The sequence below is a fragment of the Pseudonaja textilis genome, chromosome 12 (assembly GCF_049901715.1).
Source record: "Pseudonaja textilis isolate UNSWEBS1 chromosome 12, rPseTex1.2, whole genome shotgun sequence".
In the NCBI taxonomy this organism is placed as follows: Eukaryota; Metazoa; Chordata; class Lepidosauria; order Squamata; family Elapidae; genus Pseudonaja; species Pseudonaja textilis.
Window position 1 is genome coordinate 5,601,939 of NC_142001.1, and position 14,083 is coordinate 5,616,021.

At 53.2% G+C, this 14,083-nt stretch overlaps 2 protein-coding genes across 2 annotated transcripts in view; one reads left to right on the forward strand and one right to left on the reverse strand.

The window, feature by feature from the left end:
• OPHN1 (oligophrenin 1) overlaps positions 1-6,580 on the reverse strand; it is an 88,691-nt gene extending 82,111 nt beyond the window's left edge. Inside the window, exon 1 of the mRNA XM_026703097.2 lies at positions 6,248-6,580. Coding sequence (XP_026558882.1) covers positions 6,248-6,401 — 154 coding nt within the window. The 5' untranslated portion in view covers positions 6,402-6,580. The remainder of the gene's footprint in view (positions 1-6,247) is intronic.
• Positions 1-14,083, forward strand: part of LOC113453015 (adrenodoxin-like) — a 216,979-nt gene that overhangs the window by 80,499 nt on the left and 122,397 nt on the right. The window lies entirely within an intron of this gene.

The window sequence follows — 14,083 nt, forward strand, 5'->3', positions numbered from 1 at the left end:
GCGGCTGCCTACGTACCGCTGAAACACTCTCTCTATCCTTCAATTGGGTGAATCATGCGTCGCAGGGCAGCATTATTTTAATCCACACACCTTAAGTGGGTTAACGTAAATTAGGCAGCCAAACTCTGGGGCCCAGGACTCCTGCGGGATTGAAATCTAGCAAAAATTGTGGTTGCTTCAGTGCTTCCAACACTCTCTGCCAGCTTCCCATAAGGGAAGTCAAGTCGGAAGTTGCTTCTCCTCCCCCTTTTGCCCATTCTCGGTGGTTCCCTTTCTCCCCTAAGGAACCATCTCTGTTAACATTACCTTAAAAGGATCAAAGAGGAATAAATGAAGCACCAAAGGCCTCTTTCTAGGCCACCCTGCTACAAGGGAAGCCAGCTTTCCAGTTCCCTCAGCAGCTGGCAGCAGCTTTGGTCCCTGGATAGTTGTTGCAGGAGCCTCCTCAGGGTCATGGCCCTTCGCCCTGCAGTTACTCACCCAGGGCACAAACCCCCTGAACGGAGGGAGAGTAGCTGCCCTCCCCACATCAGAGGCAGCCTTGGCACCACTATGGGACCAGCCTCCTGAGCGGAGGCCAACCTCACCCCAGACAGAAACGCAAACATCTCTACAGAGGCAGAGAGAGAGACCCGCGCTCCCTCCCTCGGGAAAGGGACCCGCCACGCTCTGGGCTTTCTTAGGTCCCTTTCAGCAAGGCCAAAGAGTTGCCTCCCCCAAAAGAGCCTGGCTTCCTGGCACTTGGGGGGGATCAGACCAAGGGAGGAGCGGAAGCCTCTCTGCCTTTCACTCTGAGGCCAGGCTTGGGTTTCCACTTCACCCACCTGCCCGGCAGTCGTGCCTCGATTTAGCAAACGTCTCCTGCAACCCTCCAGGTTTTCTCCTTACTTTGCTTTGCAAAAATCCATTTCTCTCCCAGAGGGAAACAAAAGCAGCAAGGAAAATGAGGAAACTGCTTCTCATTACCCAAAAAAAGAGAAGCGTTAAAAAATGGAAGTGAAAATATAGCCCTTATGGTTTGGAACACTGCCGCCCAGCCCAGCCCTGTCTCCCCGCTTTCTTCCTCCGGGCCAGCAGACGGATGGCGGATGCTTATCCCGGGGAAATGCAATTGGCTTATTGTTATGTTCCTTTCATGAGTTTTGTGTGGCTCCCATCAGTGAGCATTCAGGCAACCGCTTTCCCAGGTCTTGGGGATGGGGCAACCGTGAAGCCCCCTTTTTGATTTTGCTTTGCTTTCTTTTATTTGTTTTAGTTTTAATTTTTGTGCTTTGCAATGAGTTGGTTTTGTTGTAAGCCACCTAGAGCAGTGGTCACCAACCAGTGGGCCGGGGACCACTGTTGGTCCGCCAGAAAATTTTGGTGGTCCGCAGAGAAATGCCCCCCCAAAGCAACTCTCCCCCCAAAGCAATTAGTCCAGGCTGCAGGGGAACACAAGGCTGCGCCACCCACATGGCCCCCACCCTTCAGCCAGGCGCAAACCTTGAGTAGAGCCAGGCGAGCTGGAACTGGAAGTTAAGACCAATGGCGAGGGAGGAAAATCCACCCCAGGATAGCTTGGTGACGTTGGTGGGAAAGTCGGTCCCCTATTCCAGAGCTGCAGGAGTCACAGGACTGGCCCTTTGGTCATCCCGGAGCAGCTCCTCCAGTCCATGGCAGGCCGGTGCACCTGGGTGGAGGAGCAGCTGCTCCGGGATGACCAAAGGGCCAGTCCCACCGTCAGCAAGCCACCATCAGTCAAAATTCGTATTAGTGGTCCGCGGTATTTAAAATGATGAGTTCAGTGGTCCCTGAGGTCCAAAAGGTTGACGACCCCTGACCTAGAGTCATGTGGGAGTTGGGCAGCTTTTAAATTAAAAGCTAAAGAGCTAAATGTTCTGTTTTGTTATTCACTGAGCTCTGGCTGGGATAATTAACAAATACTGAAAATAAATCAAAATATCCACAAATAATTTCTGAGCTAATTTTAAGGGCTACCCATACCAAAGTAACTGGCAAGAGTAGTTACTAATGCAACTTTCAGTATATGAAGCTTTTGCAGGGACATCCTAAGACATAGGCACCAAAAAGAGAAGAGGGGCAACAGAATTAAAGTTTCTAGGACTGTGCAATGCTTCAGAAACAATTCCGAAAAGATTCTTAGAAGTGTCCAGGAGCACAAACAGACGTAACATCAGCAATTATATAGACTAGCCCCCGTTTTCTTGGGATAGTATCATGGGCTGGAAGGGAGCTTGCAGGTCCTTTAATCATACCCCATGTCCAAGGCAGGAGTCCTTATTCCATCCCAGACAAATGGCCATCCAATATCTGCTTGGAAACCTCCAGTGACGGAGCAGCTACCACTCCGGGAGGCAAATGGTGCCACGGATGAATTGCTCTCGCTGTCAGAAAATTCTTCCTTTCCAGGTTATTTCCAGGTTAAATATCCTCCCTCACCGTTGCTTCCTGTCCTGCCTGTAGGTGTTGGAGAATAAATCAATGCCCCCGTTCCTGTGACAGCCCTTCAAGTAGACAGTCCTCAACTTGCAACAGTTCGTTTAGTGTCTGTTCAAAGTTACAGCGGGATAAAAAAGTGACATGTCCGTTTTTCACACTTATGACTTTGCAGCATCTCCATGACCATGTGGTCAAAATTGCAATGCTTTCGTATTACGACGGTCGGACAGACGACGTGACTCCCCTGAGGTCATGTGATTTCCTTTTACAACCTATAGACAAGCAAAGTTAATGGGGAAGCCAGATTCACTTAACAACTGTGTTACTAAGTTAATAATTTCAGTAATTCACTTAACAAACTCTGGCAAGAAAAATCGTAAAATGTATTATTCTGGAGACAGGTTTCAAAGCAACTTACTGCTTCTGAGGGGTTCAGAAATGTATCATTTCCATTTGTTGGGAACTTAGGCAATTATTATTTCCAGTTATTCCACAGACTTTCCTGGCAGCAAATCAGCTCTAAGGAGATATTTGCTTCTATTAATGACGATTTAACCTAGCAGAAAAAAACACCCACGTATTTGGAATCTGCACTCCTCTTAAATGAAGGAAAATAAGAGTTCAGCCCTTGTGTCTCAATTACAGGCCATGCCAGAAGTTACAGAGCTCTTTGGTGAGGCCTCCAGACCTGACTTATCCTGCAACGGAGCTTTTGCCCTCTATAATAAAGACGTATCTAATTGCACACCCCACTTGTTATTTCTCTCAGATGTGTTATGATTATAGATTTCTCTCAGGCTCTGCATATGCATCTTTCAAAAGACACACATCAAAGACACAATACTGGTGAAACAGCGTCATTTCTGGGTATTTCTACCACCCCACCCATCTCCGGAGGCTCTTGTTGGAATGGACAAGAGGCTGAAATCAAAGGCAGGTATTTAAGAACATTGGGGGGGCTTAAGCCTTTGCTTCTTGTAGTGTCTTTTGTGTTCTTCTGCCTATTCATTAGTAGCGCAAGGCTTACAGCTGTTTAAATGACACACCGCTGGTTTCCTTGCATCTGGAGTATTTCAAAATCCATCACTGTTTTTAAATATTTCTGCAAACAGACATGCGTCTCCTAGATAAAGTACTGTATAACTCCAGCCTTTTTCAACCCAGGCATTCTGTGGGGCTGTTCCCGGGAACAGAAATCTCACCTCTCAAAGTCTAACTTCTCTTGCAGGAAAGTGGCTTGACCGAGTTAATACTACGGTGCTCAGAATCCGGGAAGCTTCTCAACTTCCCACCTAGCCCACCGTAGCCAGCTACCTTAGGCCACCGAGTGAGAAACGGCAATCGACAATTGTAATCAAAGAATATATCCTGATCTTCTTGGAGTAAAATCACCCAGTAACTCCCAAATGCGTGACAGCCACTGCACTGTAGCTCAGCTATGAATGACAAGGTTCCTCCCAGGATCTGCACGCTTCACCTCGTCTCCAGATGGCTGTGCAGATGGAGCAGGGCTACTTTTCAAAGACGCCATGAGATCCTGGCTGTGGTCAGCAGACGAGCGCCATGATTCTGTCCTACCCTCACGGCCTTCCCCAGCTTTGGCATCCTCCAGGTGAATGGACTTCAACTCCCAGAATGCCTCAGCCAGCACAGCACAGCACAGGACATGCTCACAGCCTTCCAGAAAGCTGCGTTTCCAAGAGCCTCTGCAGTGACAGCAGTCAATAACCATCTGAGAGCAAACTCTGAACTACCAAGTTGGTGTTCCTACCTGGCTGACAGCATACAAAATGCCAGCAAATCCACACAGCTTTCCTCATGTTTCCTTGGGATTTAGCTGGCTCAAATCTCTCACACAAATCTTTCCTGGAGATGGCAGGATTAGCCACAAAGCCCTGACTCCTCTTCTACCCAGAAGCTGCCACATTTATGGTCGCCCATAATAACACTGCCAGTCCCACATCTGTGGGAGTTGGGAGCCAGAGCTGCTCAGGCAGCAGCGCCAAGTCAGCTGAGATCTGATGCCAGGAAAGGGGATGTTCAGGGAACGCTTAGAAGATCCACCTCTCTCAAAGCAGAGCAGCCAAGGAACCCCCCCAGGATGGCTGACTTCTTCGCCAAGCCCACCCAAGGGCAGCCCTGAGTCGCTTCCACCTCCTCAGGACTGGCCACAGGCAACCAGAAAAGCCGAGAGGGAGAAAGAGAAGCCTTGAGAATGGAAAGGTGGGGTTGGCAAGCAAGCGGGCTTCCAATCTACCCGCTTCCCATAGAGCTGGCTTTGCATAAACGAACCCTGGTTTGTGTAGCCATGGTTTACTGAATAAGCTACAAGTAAGCTGGGTCTACACATTGGGTAAATCATAAGCCGTGTTTTATAGACTGGGGTGCTGGGACTACAGGAGCCTTCCGGCCATAAGTAAGTGGCCCAGATTAGAGCTTAGCCAAGGTTTGAACCCATGCCTGAGGGTTGCCCAGCGTTCCTCTTTCATCTGGGTAAAGGGGAGCAGGTTGAAAATGTCCCTGGCATCCTAAACAAGGCTACTCTCTCTCTCTCTCTCTCTCTCTCTCTCACACACACACACACACACATACAGAAATCTGCAGGCAGCTTATTCTGAAGGAGTGTGAGGTGGGCAGACCTCCTTCCCTGCAGAGAAGCCCCTCACCCTCACTGGAGAAGGGCAGCTGACAGGATTCCCTCCCAACGGACTTCTGCATCTTACGCTGGGCACCTCCTGGAGCTGCTTCTGGGGAAAGGGCTCATCCTGCCTAGAAATGTCCACTGCTCAGGAGTGAGAAACATGCCACGCCATCTGGGTCTCAGGCAAACGTTTGAACAAAATACCCTGCCTATTATATGTTTACGAAGCTCAGGGAAGGATGGGTCCTCCAGAGACGTGGCCTGTCCTGGGGTTCCACGCACGCAAGGTGCTCTGCCTCTGCTCCCCGAAACAGGCCCTACAAGCAGAGCTCCTGGGAGCGGTGAGGTTGGCGGTACCCACGAAGGATGCCTCTCTGCAGGCGGGACGCGGCCTCCCTGGGCACCTGCGTCCCCAGACTCCCACCTCAGGAGAGACGCGGCGTCTCCAGCCCTTCCCAGGGGAAGCCAGGCCAAAGCAGCAGCCCAACCGTCCACCAGGGAGCCCCACTGGGTTTCCCACACGACCAACCTCCCGGCCCACTTCGCTCGTTCCCGCACATCCCGGCCCAGGAGCCTCAGGAAGCCGCCCCCGCGGGAGGTTTTCCCCCACATGACCCAACTCAAGCCACGGAAGCATCAAGGCCAGGACGTGCCCGAGGCGCCTCGCCCCCAGCGCCAGCCGCGGGGACGCCCCACTTGCACCGCCGGCGCCTTAACCGGGCTCTGCAGACACCGGGGCTTCTGACGTGGGCAGACCGCGGCGTCCGACCAGGCGCCCTCTCAGAGCGCTGAGCCGGGCCTTCAGCCCCGCAAGAGCCGGCGGGACGCGGAGACGCGGGGCGCAGAAGCAGGCGAGGCTCCCCCCTCCTCGCCCTTCCCCGCCAGGGATGCAGAAGCCCACCCACCCGCCCGCCCGCCCCCGACGGCTGCGGGGCGGCGGTCCGGCGTGTCCTCGCGGTCTCCCCATCGAAGCGCCCCCGAGCGGAGCCCGCGAGGCGGACCTGAGACGGCCGCCAGCCCCGCGCTCGCTCCGGTGCAGCCCAACGCCGCTCCATCGCCATCTTCCAAGGGGGCCCAGCTCCCCCCCCCCCGCGGCTGCCCGAGCGAGGGGCCGGCCGGCCGGAGGGAGGGAGGAAGGGGCGACGGGGGGCTCTGGGCGCCGCTTACTTTTGATGGCCCCGATGAGCGCGTTGCCGTCCTTGACCACGTCCTTCAGGAACCGGTTGGTGCGCTCCAGCTCCTGCTCGGAGCACCGCAGCCGCTCGCGGAAGGCCGGGCTGTCCAGGTAGCAGTCGCTGAACTCCAGCGCCGGGAGCCCCATGGCCGCCCCGCCCCGCCCGCCCGTCCGCCCGCAGCCTCAGCCCTGGCGGCGGCGGCGCGCTCGCATCCCGCGGCGGAGGGGCCGAGGCGGCTGCGGCGGCGGCCGGCGGGGCCTCCTGGCAGGACGGGCGGCGCTTCGGCGGCTCCGCATCGGCGGCTGCGCCTGGGCCGGCTCTGAATGAAGCGAGTGGGCGCGGGCTCCGGTCCCTCCCCCGGCGGGCCGCCCTTTGTTTGCGGCGGCTGGCGCCTCCTTCGCGGCCGCTCCCCTTAAAGTCGCAGGCGGCGCTGCCGGGCCCCCGCGTGGCCGGCTCTGGCCCCGCCCGCCTTCCAGCTGCGACCCCGGCCTCGCCAGCTGCCGGCAGCGGAGAGGGGAAGCCGGCCCGCCGCCTCGCCGCCACCCGAGAGGCCTTCAGGCTGATTCCGGCACGGGCGGCCGCCCCTCGGCTGCCTCGGCCAGGAAGCCTCGGAGGGGCGCTCCGTCCTCGGCGCAGAACGAGGCCTGGGAGGGGACGGGCGGACTCTCCTCCGCCTGCCGCTCTGTGGACGGGCTGGGTGGCTAGGCAGGAGGCGGGGGAGCTCAGTCGGGGCCCAGCCAGCTCTGGGACAGCAGCATCCCCGTCTGCCCCCAAGGCCCGGGCAGGTGCCTTCTGACCAGCGGGCAAGGGGCTCCCAGCCAGCCTTTGGCTCCAGGGGCAGAAAGCGGTGCCCGGAGGAGCCGAGCGGACGGTACCCGAGGCCTTGCCTCCCCGCTGCCTCCCTCCGGCCAGAGTTCGGGCCTGGCACCAGCTCAAAACGGGGCCGAACCTCGTTCCCCAAACTGGGTCCAGCTCCCCTTCGAAGGGAAGCCGCTGCCTTGCATCGTCTGAGCTGCGCCAGGAGCCCCGGCGGGAGAGCTGCCCGGCCTTCCGCTCGCCTCTCTGGGAAGCAGGCGCTGGCCAAAGAGGCAAAAAGGGAAGCCATGAAAGTCCCACTCTGGGCTGGGATGGAAGCAACACCATTGGCGGGCCGGGATGGATCCTCCTTGGGTGCTGCTGCTGCTGCTGAGGCGTCCCATTCCCAGCCTTCCCAGCCATGGAATAGAGGGGCCCCAGTCCGGCTTTTGCCCCTGGAGGCTGGCCTCCCCCGCTGGCCTGGGCCCAGCCTTCCATCCTGGGCCAGGAGCTCCAGAGCAGCCATGGCCATACAAGGGTGCTGGCGTTCCTAGGCAACAGAGCCAGGCAACCAAGTTGCTAGGCAACCAAGCTACAGATTAATGCCACTTTAAACCAGCAAGTTGAAGGAATCCAGGCAGCCAAGCACAGCCACTTTGCGTGAACAAACCCTTTTTTTATGCCATGTACAAATCTTGGCCTGCTCAGCAGGAGTTAGGAGCACAACCCTGGGAGACCCACTTCCTGTATTGGGGGTGGAGGCAGCCGGACCGTTCAGTTGATGGCTTGTAGAGTCCAATTCTGGTCACCGTGATACCAAAAAGATGCTGAGGCCCTGGAAAGTGTGCAGAGAAGAGCAACAAAGACAATGAGGGATTTGCAGGCTAAAGGCGATGATGATCGGTTAAGGGAGCTGGATACCTGTAGCCTATTGACGAGAAGGACGGGGGCGAGACACACGCTACCTCTCTTCCGGCACTTGAGGGGCTGTCATAGAGGGAGAGGTCAACTTATTCTCCAAAGAACCTGAGGGTTGGACTACAAGCAATGGGTGGAAGCTGAATAAAGAGAGATCCAGCATGGAACTAAGGAGAAAACTGCTGGACAGTGAGAACAGTCAGTGGAACAGCTTGTCTCTCAGGGTTCTGGAGGCTCCGTCACTGGACGCTTTCCAAAAAAGGTTGGACAACCATTTGTCCAGGATGGAATTAGGCCTCCTGCCTTGGACCGAGGGCTGGACTAGAAGACCTCCAGGATCCCTTCCAGCCTTAGGATTCTAAGTTCAACCCATCTTCTCCCTTGCCTGCTGGACAAGAAGAGGGAAACTGGGTTCTCCTTACCTTTGCGGCCCTGAGGCAGGAGAGAGAGGAGGTGCCACTTCCCGGCCTCTCCCCGATGGAGGCCCCAGGAAAAGCTCCAGAGGTTGCAAACTGTGGTCAGGTTTGAAGGCACAGCCTGATCCTGGAGGTCCCATAATTCCCCGCAGGGACCAGCTTTTGAGAGAAACCTCCATTGGAAGACGGGACCACCAGGCTTGGCAGAGCAACAAAAACTCTTGGCCCCGAGCTTCTCTTCTCTGACCATCTCTCCATGCTTTGCAATTAGCCTGTGTTTGAACTATTTTTCTTCAAAAGACAGGTCTTAAAGAGAAGACACTTTGGTGTCTCTGAACTGGGGGTGGGGGGGAATTCTACCTGTTCGGCCCAGTTCGGGCGAACCGGCAGCTCTGACGATCAGCTGTTGGGCCCACCCACTTGCCCAGCCTCTAGGCTGTGCTTTATATCCTGTTTTTCAAGCTCGGCTGATTTGCACGGCACAGCAGATTGCCGCGCATCAGCTGTTTAACGCACAGGGATTGCCGGGGAAGGTCAGTAGCCAATGCTCTGTGCGCAAAGCAAACTGGTTGTTACTCCGGATGAATCGCACCCCTGCTCTGAACTCTAAAGGTGTCTGAACTGTAGCAACTTCGAAACATGGACTTGAGAAATGCCGCTGTAAGTAATCCCCTCATTTGAGGCTTTATCAAAACCCTGGATTGGGAGGAGTTAAGAGGCTTTCTTGACTAGGATTCCCGTATCATTTCATCAATGAGAGTGGTTTAAAAGACTGGGATTGGATTGGATCGAGTTGACTGATTTAGCTGTAGGACGGCTTGTGGTTTGAATGAGCTTGTAACTGGTTTGCTTGTCAGATCACAAAACTAACAATGGTTTACTACAATCTATAGCAAGTAATTGGACAGAGCTACACGTCACATAGATATATGGGACTGCAGTAGAGTGCAAGTGTCATCATGTGGAACGTGGAATTGTTGCACAAATGCCATAAATTATGTGTTTTGTGCCCAACGCATGACATCCTCCAGGGTCTCCCAGTCTCCCATACAACAGCATACAAGTGCATAAGCGCACCAACGTGCCTACCGTCCCTGTCCTATTGTTTCTTTTATATTTTTTCATTTTTCTTATATGTATCCATGTATTCATAGCAATGTTTTTACTTATACCTATTATCTTGTAAGCAATTGACAAATAAAAATAAATAAATAAACAGCAATTTGAGGCAACCAAGGAGCAAGTCACGGGGCCTTTAACAAGCAACAAAAAGCCAGTTTTGTTTTCCATAATACTCTGGAAATTGGTGTGTCTATGTGCAGAAAAACTTTTGTGATGTGACGTTTACAAAGTAAGAGGAGCAAAGGGCTTCTGAGTAGTGCAAAAGTGCTTCTCCAGCAAGCGGCAGATTTTTGAAATGGGAAAATCGATGTCTGTGCCAACACTGAATGTTGAAACAAAAACAAGGAAATCATAAAAAGGCCAAGGCCTTTCCCTTCTCCGTGCATTTCATCTCATCTCTGTGGGGAAATGTCTTGTCAGGAGAACGTTATCCCGGCCAAGGCAAGACAGCATCTGTTTTTTCCCACTCCACCCAAACTACTCTCAAGAGAAATGTCTCAGCGTCCAACTGGCTTGGAGAAGTAAGGAAGGATCCTGTGATTGCTGATTTCCTAATGCCTTGGGCCCGGTTCTTCTGCCAGCTGCCTTACAATAACATCCTGAAGACAGAAGTGTGTGGCTAACAAATCTGGGTTCTTCCTTGCCCCAAAGCCCCTGTTTGGGGAGGGGGGTAAGACTGACTCACAGTTCCACCTACCTTCTGCTTCGCTCGCAGCTTGACAAGGAAGAGGGTGGAATGGAATGCAAGGGTGGGGAGAATGGCACCCAAGCGTCCATCGGTTCTCATGAGACGTTGCTTCCTCCAAGCAAATGTCCCAGTGCGGCTGGCGGGCTCCCATAACAAAATGAGCAGAAGTGATAAGGGTCCATTATGGGAAAGTGGGGAATGAACTATGCATGCTTTTGAGTGGGAAGTCCAGAACTGGTTTCTTCTGTCCAATATGGATTTATTCAGTAGAGTTTGTACTCTTCATAAAATAACATCCCAAGAGTTTCTTTTTATGGATTTGCCAACTGAACAATTAACATTTAATCAGCTCTCTAACTTGGGCCCCACCAGGAGGTTGGCAGTTTTGAGATGCCGGCAACTGACAAAGGAATAGAACGGGGAGGCAAAGCCAGGGGATGCGTCACTCCTCCAACGATGGCCCAGGGTGAACTCAGGATGTAAGCAGCTGGCACACACCTCAGACAGTGCATTGAGAAGCCAGAGTAACAGGCCATACTCAAGGGGGAGAGAGCGATAGAGGGACGCTATTTGGGCACCAAGAGTTGGCGGGCAAGCTATTTGTGGAAGGCGGTGGAGCCACGGTGACCCTAGGGAGCAAGTGGAAGGCTAGGTGAGCAACCAAATGGGATCACCCAACCGAGAGTAAGTTCCCAGCTACAGCTCACAGCCCATCTATGGAGCAGCTGAGAGAGAAGTTTGGGGGGCTGGAGATCCGGGAGCCACCTCACCAAGGGCAGCAATCAGAGGAATTTGGGTGAAGGCCATGAAATCGTTGCCTACCCCGTCTCCTCCCCTCCTGCAGCCGATGCTGCCAACACCACCCGGGGTGGTGAGAACCCCCTACCAAACAACAGCGACACCCGTCCCTGCTGCTGCCCCACTGTGGGTGTAGGTGCCAGCACACGCAGCCCCAGTAACAGCCGGTATCCCTGTTCAGGCACCCCTGGCAACAGTGTGGTTGCCACCTGGGTATGTCCTAGTGTCTCTAGCAGTCCGGTTCAATGGACAACCCAAGAACTTGGCCCACTTCCTGACCCAGGTCTGAAACTATATGGAGCACCATAGAGCGATGTACCTGGACGAGCATGTTTGGATCAATGCCGCTGCATCAAATCTGGAAGGGAACGCAGTGGGGTGGCTGGTGTCTGTCCACAACAAGGAGGCTCCGGAGCTGCAAAACCTGGATGCTTTCATGCAGGTGTTGAGAGATTTGAAAACTCCACAGCAGCCCATGAGCAGCAACCCATATCTGCTCCCTACAGCACTGCAAGATTTTCGTAACCGGGCAGCTCACCTGAGCGATTGGCGTATGCTGGTCTGCCAATTCCAGGAGGGGCTGAACAAGGAGCTGTATTACAATCACCTGCTGGACTTGGGGGAAGCCTATTACCGAGTGAGGATTAAACCAGGGGCATGAGTGGAAATGACATTTTACTGCCCTCAGTATTTTAACCGCTTCAGTTTAACCCTTCCTACTTGCCGGATGGGAAGAATTTCTTACAAGATGTCCTCCCTCACATGCTCCGGTACAGAAGTATCTGAGAGGAGGTAGTTAATTCCACTACCCCATCCAGGTGGTACTCAGCACTAGCACTTGCGAGGCAGCAGAGAACCGTCTCTTCGCAGCTGGCTGGGGACTTGGTGATACAACCACTAAAAGATGCCTTGGAGGTGGATGAATGGTTCCCAAGACATAAAGACCACCTGTGGATGAAGGAGGGCTTGGCTTGGAAAGGGGAGCAAAATGTACATCCCAGCCAGCCAGAGAACTTTGGTGGAACCATGATTCAAAATCCGCACGGCATTTTGGGCTTGTGAACTTTCTTTGCCTGGTATAGAGACAGTTCTGGTAGCCAACGATGAAAAAGGATGGAGAAGCCTCTGTGGCCAGTTGCCCTGTGTATGCCTCCATGAAATGTCTACGTGGGAAGCCTCCTGGCTTGCTAGAGTCAGTAGCCAACCCAGCTAGTCTTTGGGAGGAGATATCCATGGATTTTATCATGGAGTTGCCTGAGAGTGCTGGGAACACAGTAATGTAGACTGTCATCAACCTGTTCTGAAAACAAGCATACTTTGTGGCATTTCTGAAGATTCGTTCTGTCTGGGCCCTAGCCAAGATGTTTGTGCAACACTTCCACAGACTATACGGGGTCTGGAAGTGCATTATCTCGAACATGGGGGTGCAATTCACTGCCAAATTTTGTCAGGAATTTTTTAAAATGATAAGTTCCTCCCAGGGACTTAGCTTGGCCTACCATTCAAGTATCAATGGGGCTGCTACCAACTCATTAGTAGACCAATACCTGCGCTATTATGTAAACTATCAGCAGGCTAATTTGGCCATTGGGCCTTTCACACAGGTGGCATAGAACCGTGATGGTGAACATATGGCATGTGTGCCACAGGTGGCATGCAGAGCCATTTGTGCCAGCATGCGAGCTGCAGGCAGACTTACCTCATTGGGCATATGTGCGCCTCACAGCTGATCTTTGGCCATTTGAGGTCTTTTTCAGCCTCCCAAAGGCTTGAGGAAGGCTTCTGCAGGCCGAAAACTAGACCTGTTTCATCACTTCCGGTATTTTCAGAAAAACAGGAAGTGACAAAACAGGGCTAGTTTTTGGCCTGCAAAGCCTGCAGAAGCCCTCCTGAATCTTTGGGAGGCCGAAAAAGGCCTCAAACCAGCCGAAAATCTGCTGTGAGGTGCAGTGCAGGTATGGGGGCAGGGGTGGGTGGGTAGGTGGGGATTATCTGTGCATGCATAGGGGGCATGGGAGGGCGCATTGCCTTCTGGGTGCTGGCACGCGAGTGCAAGCGTGCACACAATTTTTGGCACAGAAGCCCCCAAAGGTTAGCCACCACTGGCATATAACAACTCGGTGCACAGCAACACAAGTTTCACTCCTTTCAAAGAGGCCATGGAGCTGGAGTTCATGCCCCATGCCCGTGCCAGAGCCCCCACAGGAAGCTCCACCCTCCGTGTCGTTAGCCGACTGGATGGATCCTCTAAAAGGCACGTGGTCTGCCATGCATGAAGTGCTAAGGAAAGCCAAAACAGGCAAGCAGATCAGAAAAGGGCCCCCGGAAAGGAATTCAGAGGGTGGGATAAAATGTACTTGTCCACCAAGTACCTAAACCTGAGGCAGCCTTGCAAAAAGTTAGGTCCCAAATACATAGGGCCTTTCTAAATCATCCGGATCATTTATCTGGTGACGGTGGAGCTGATATTGCCAGGAAGCCTCAGGCGAGTTCATCCAGTATTTCATTGCAGTCCTTTAATACCCTTTTGTGGGGGTCTAGCTTGAGACCAGTCAAAAACCACCTCCTCCTCCCATCCTAGTAAGGGAGAGGAACACTATGCGATCCTAAAGCTTCTCGACTTCTCTGGATCACAAGGGGAAATGACAATACCTAATACTCTGGGAAGGCTACCCATTAGCAGAGGTTGAGTGGGTGGCTGCTCAAGATGTTAGGGCAGCTAGATTAGTTAAAAAGTTTCACACTAGGTACCCTCAACAGCCCCAATAGGGAATGTAGCAGTAGTTGAGTTGTAAGAGATAATGTTTATGTATGTTTATTGTTTTGACAATGAAAGGGAGAGGAGGGGTGGGATAGAATGCAAGGGTAGGGGGAATGGCATCCAAGTAACCGTTGATGAGACATTGCTTTCATCTCAAGGACACACCGAGCAGATGTTCCAGTGTGGCTGACAGGCTCCCATAACAAAATGAGCAAAAGTTATTGGTGGACGTAACGGGCTGTGGGTGGTCCATAGGAAAAGGGGAAATTAACTGTGCTTGCTTTTACAAGGGAAACCCAGAACTGGTTTTGCTTCTTCTGTTCCAGTGTG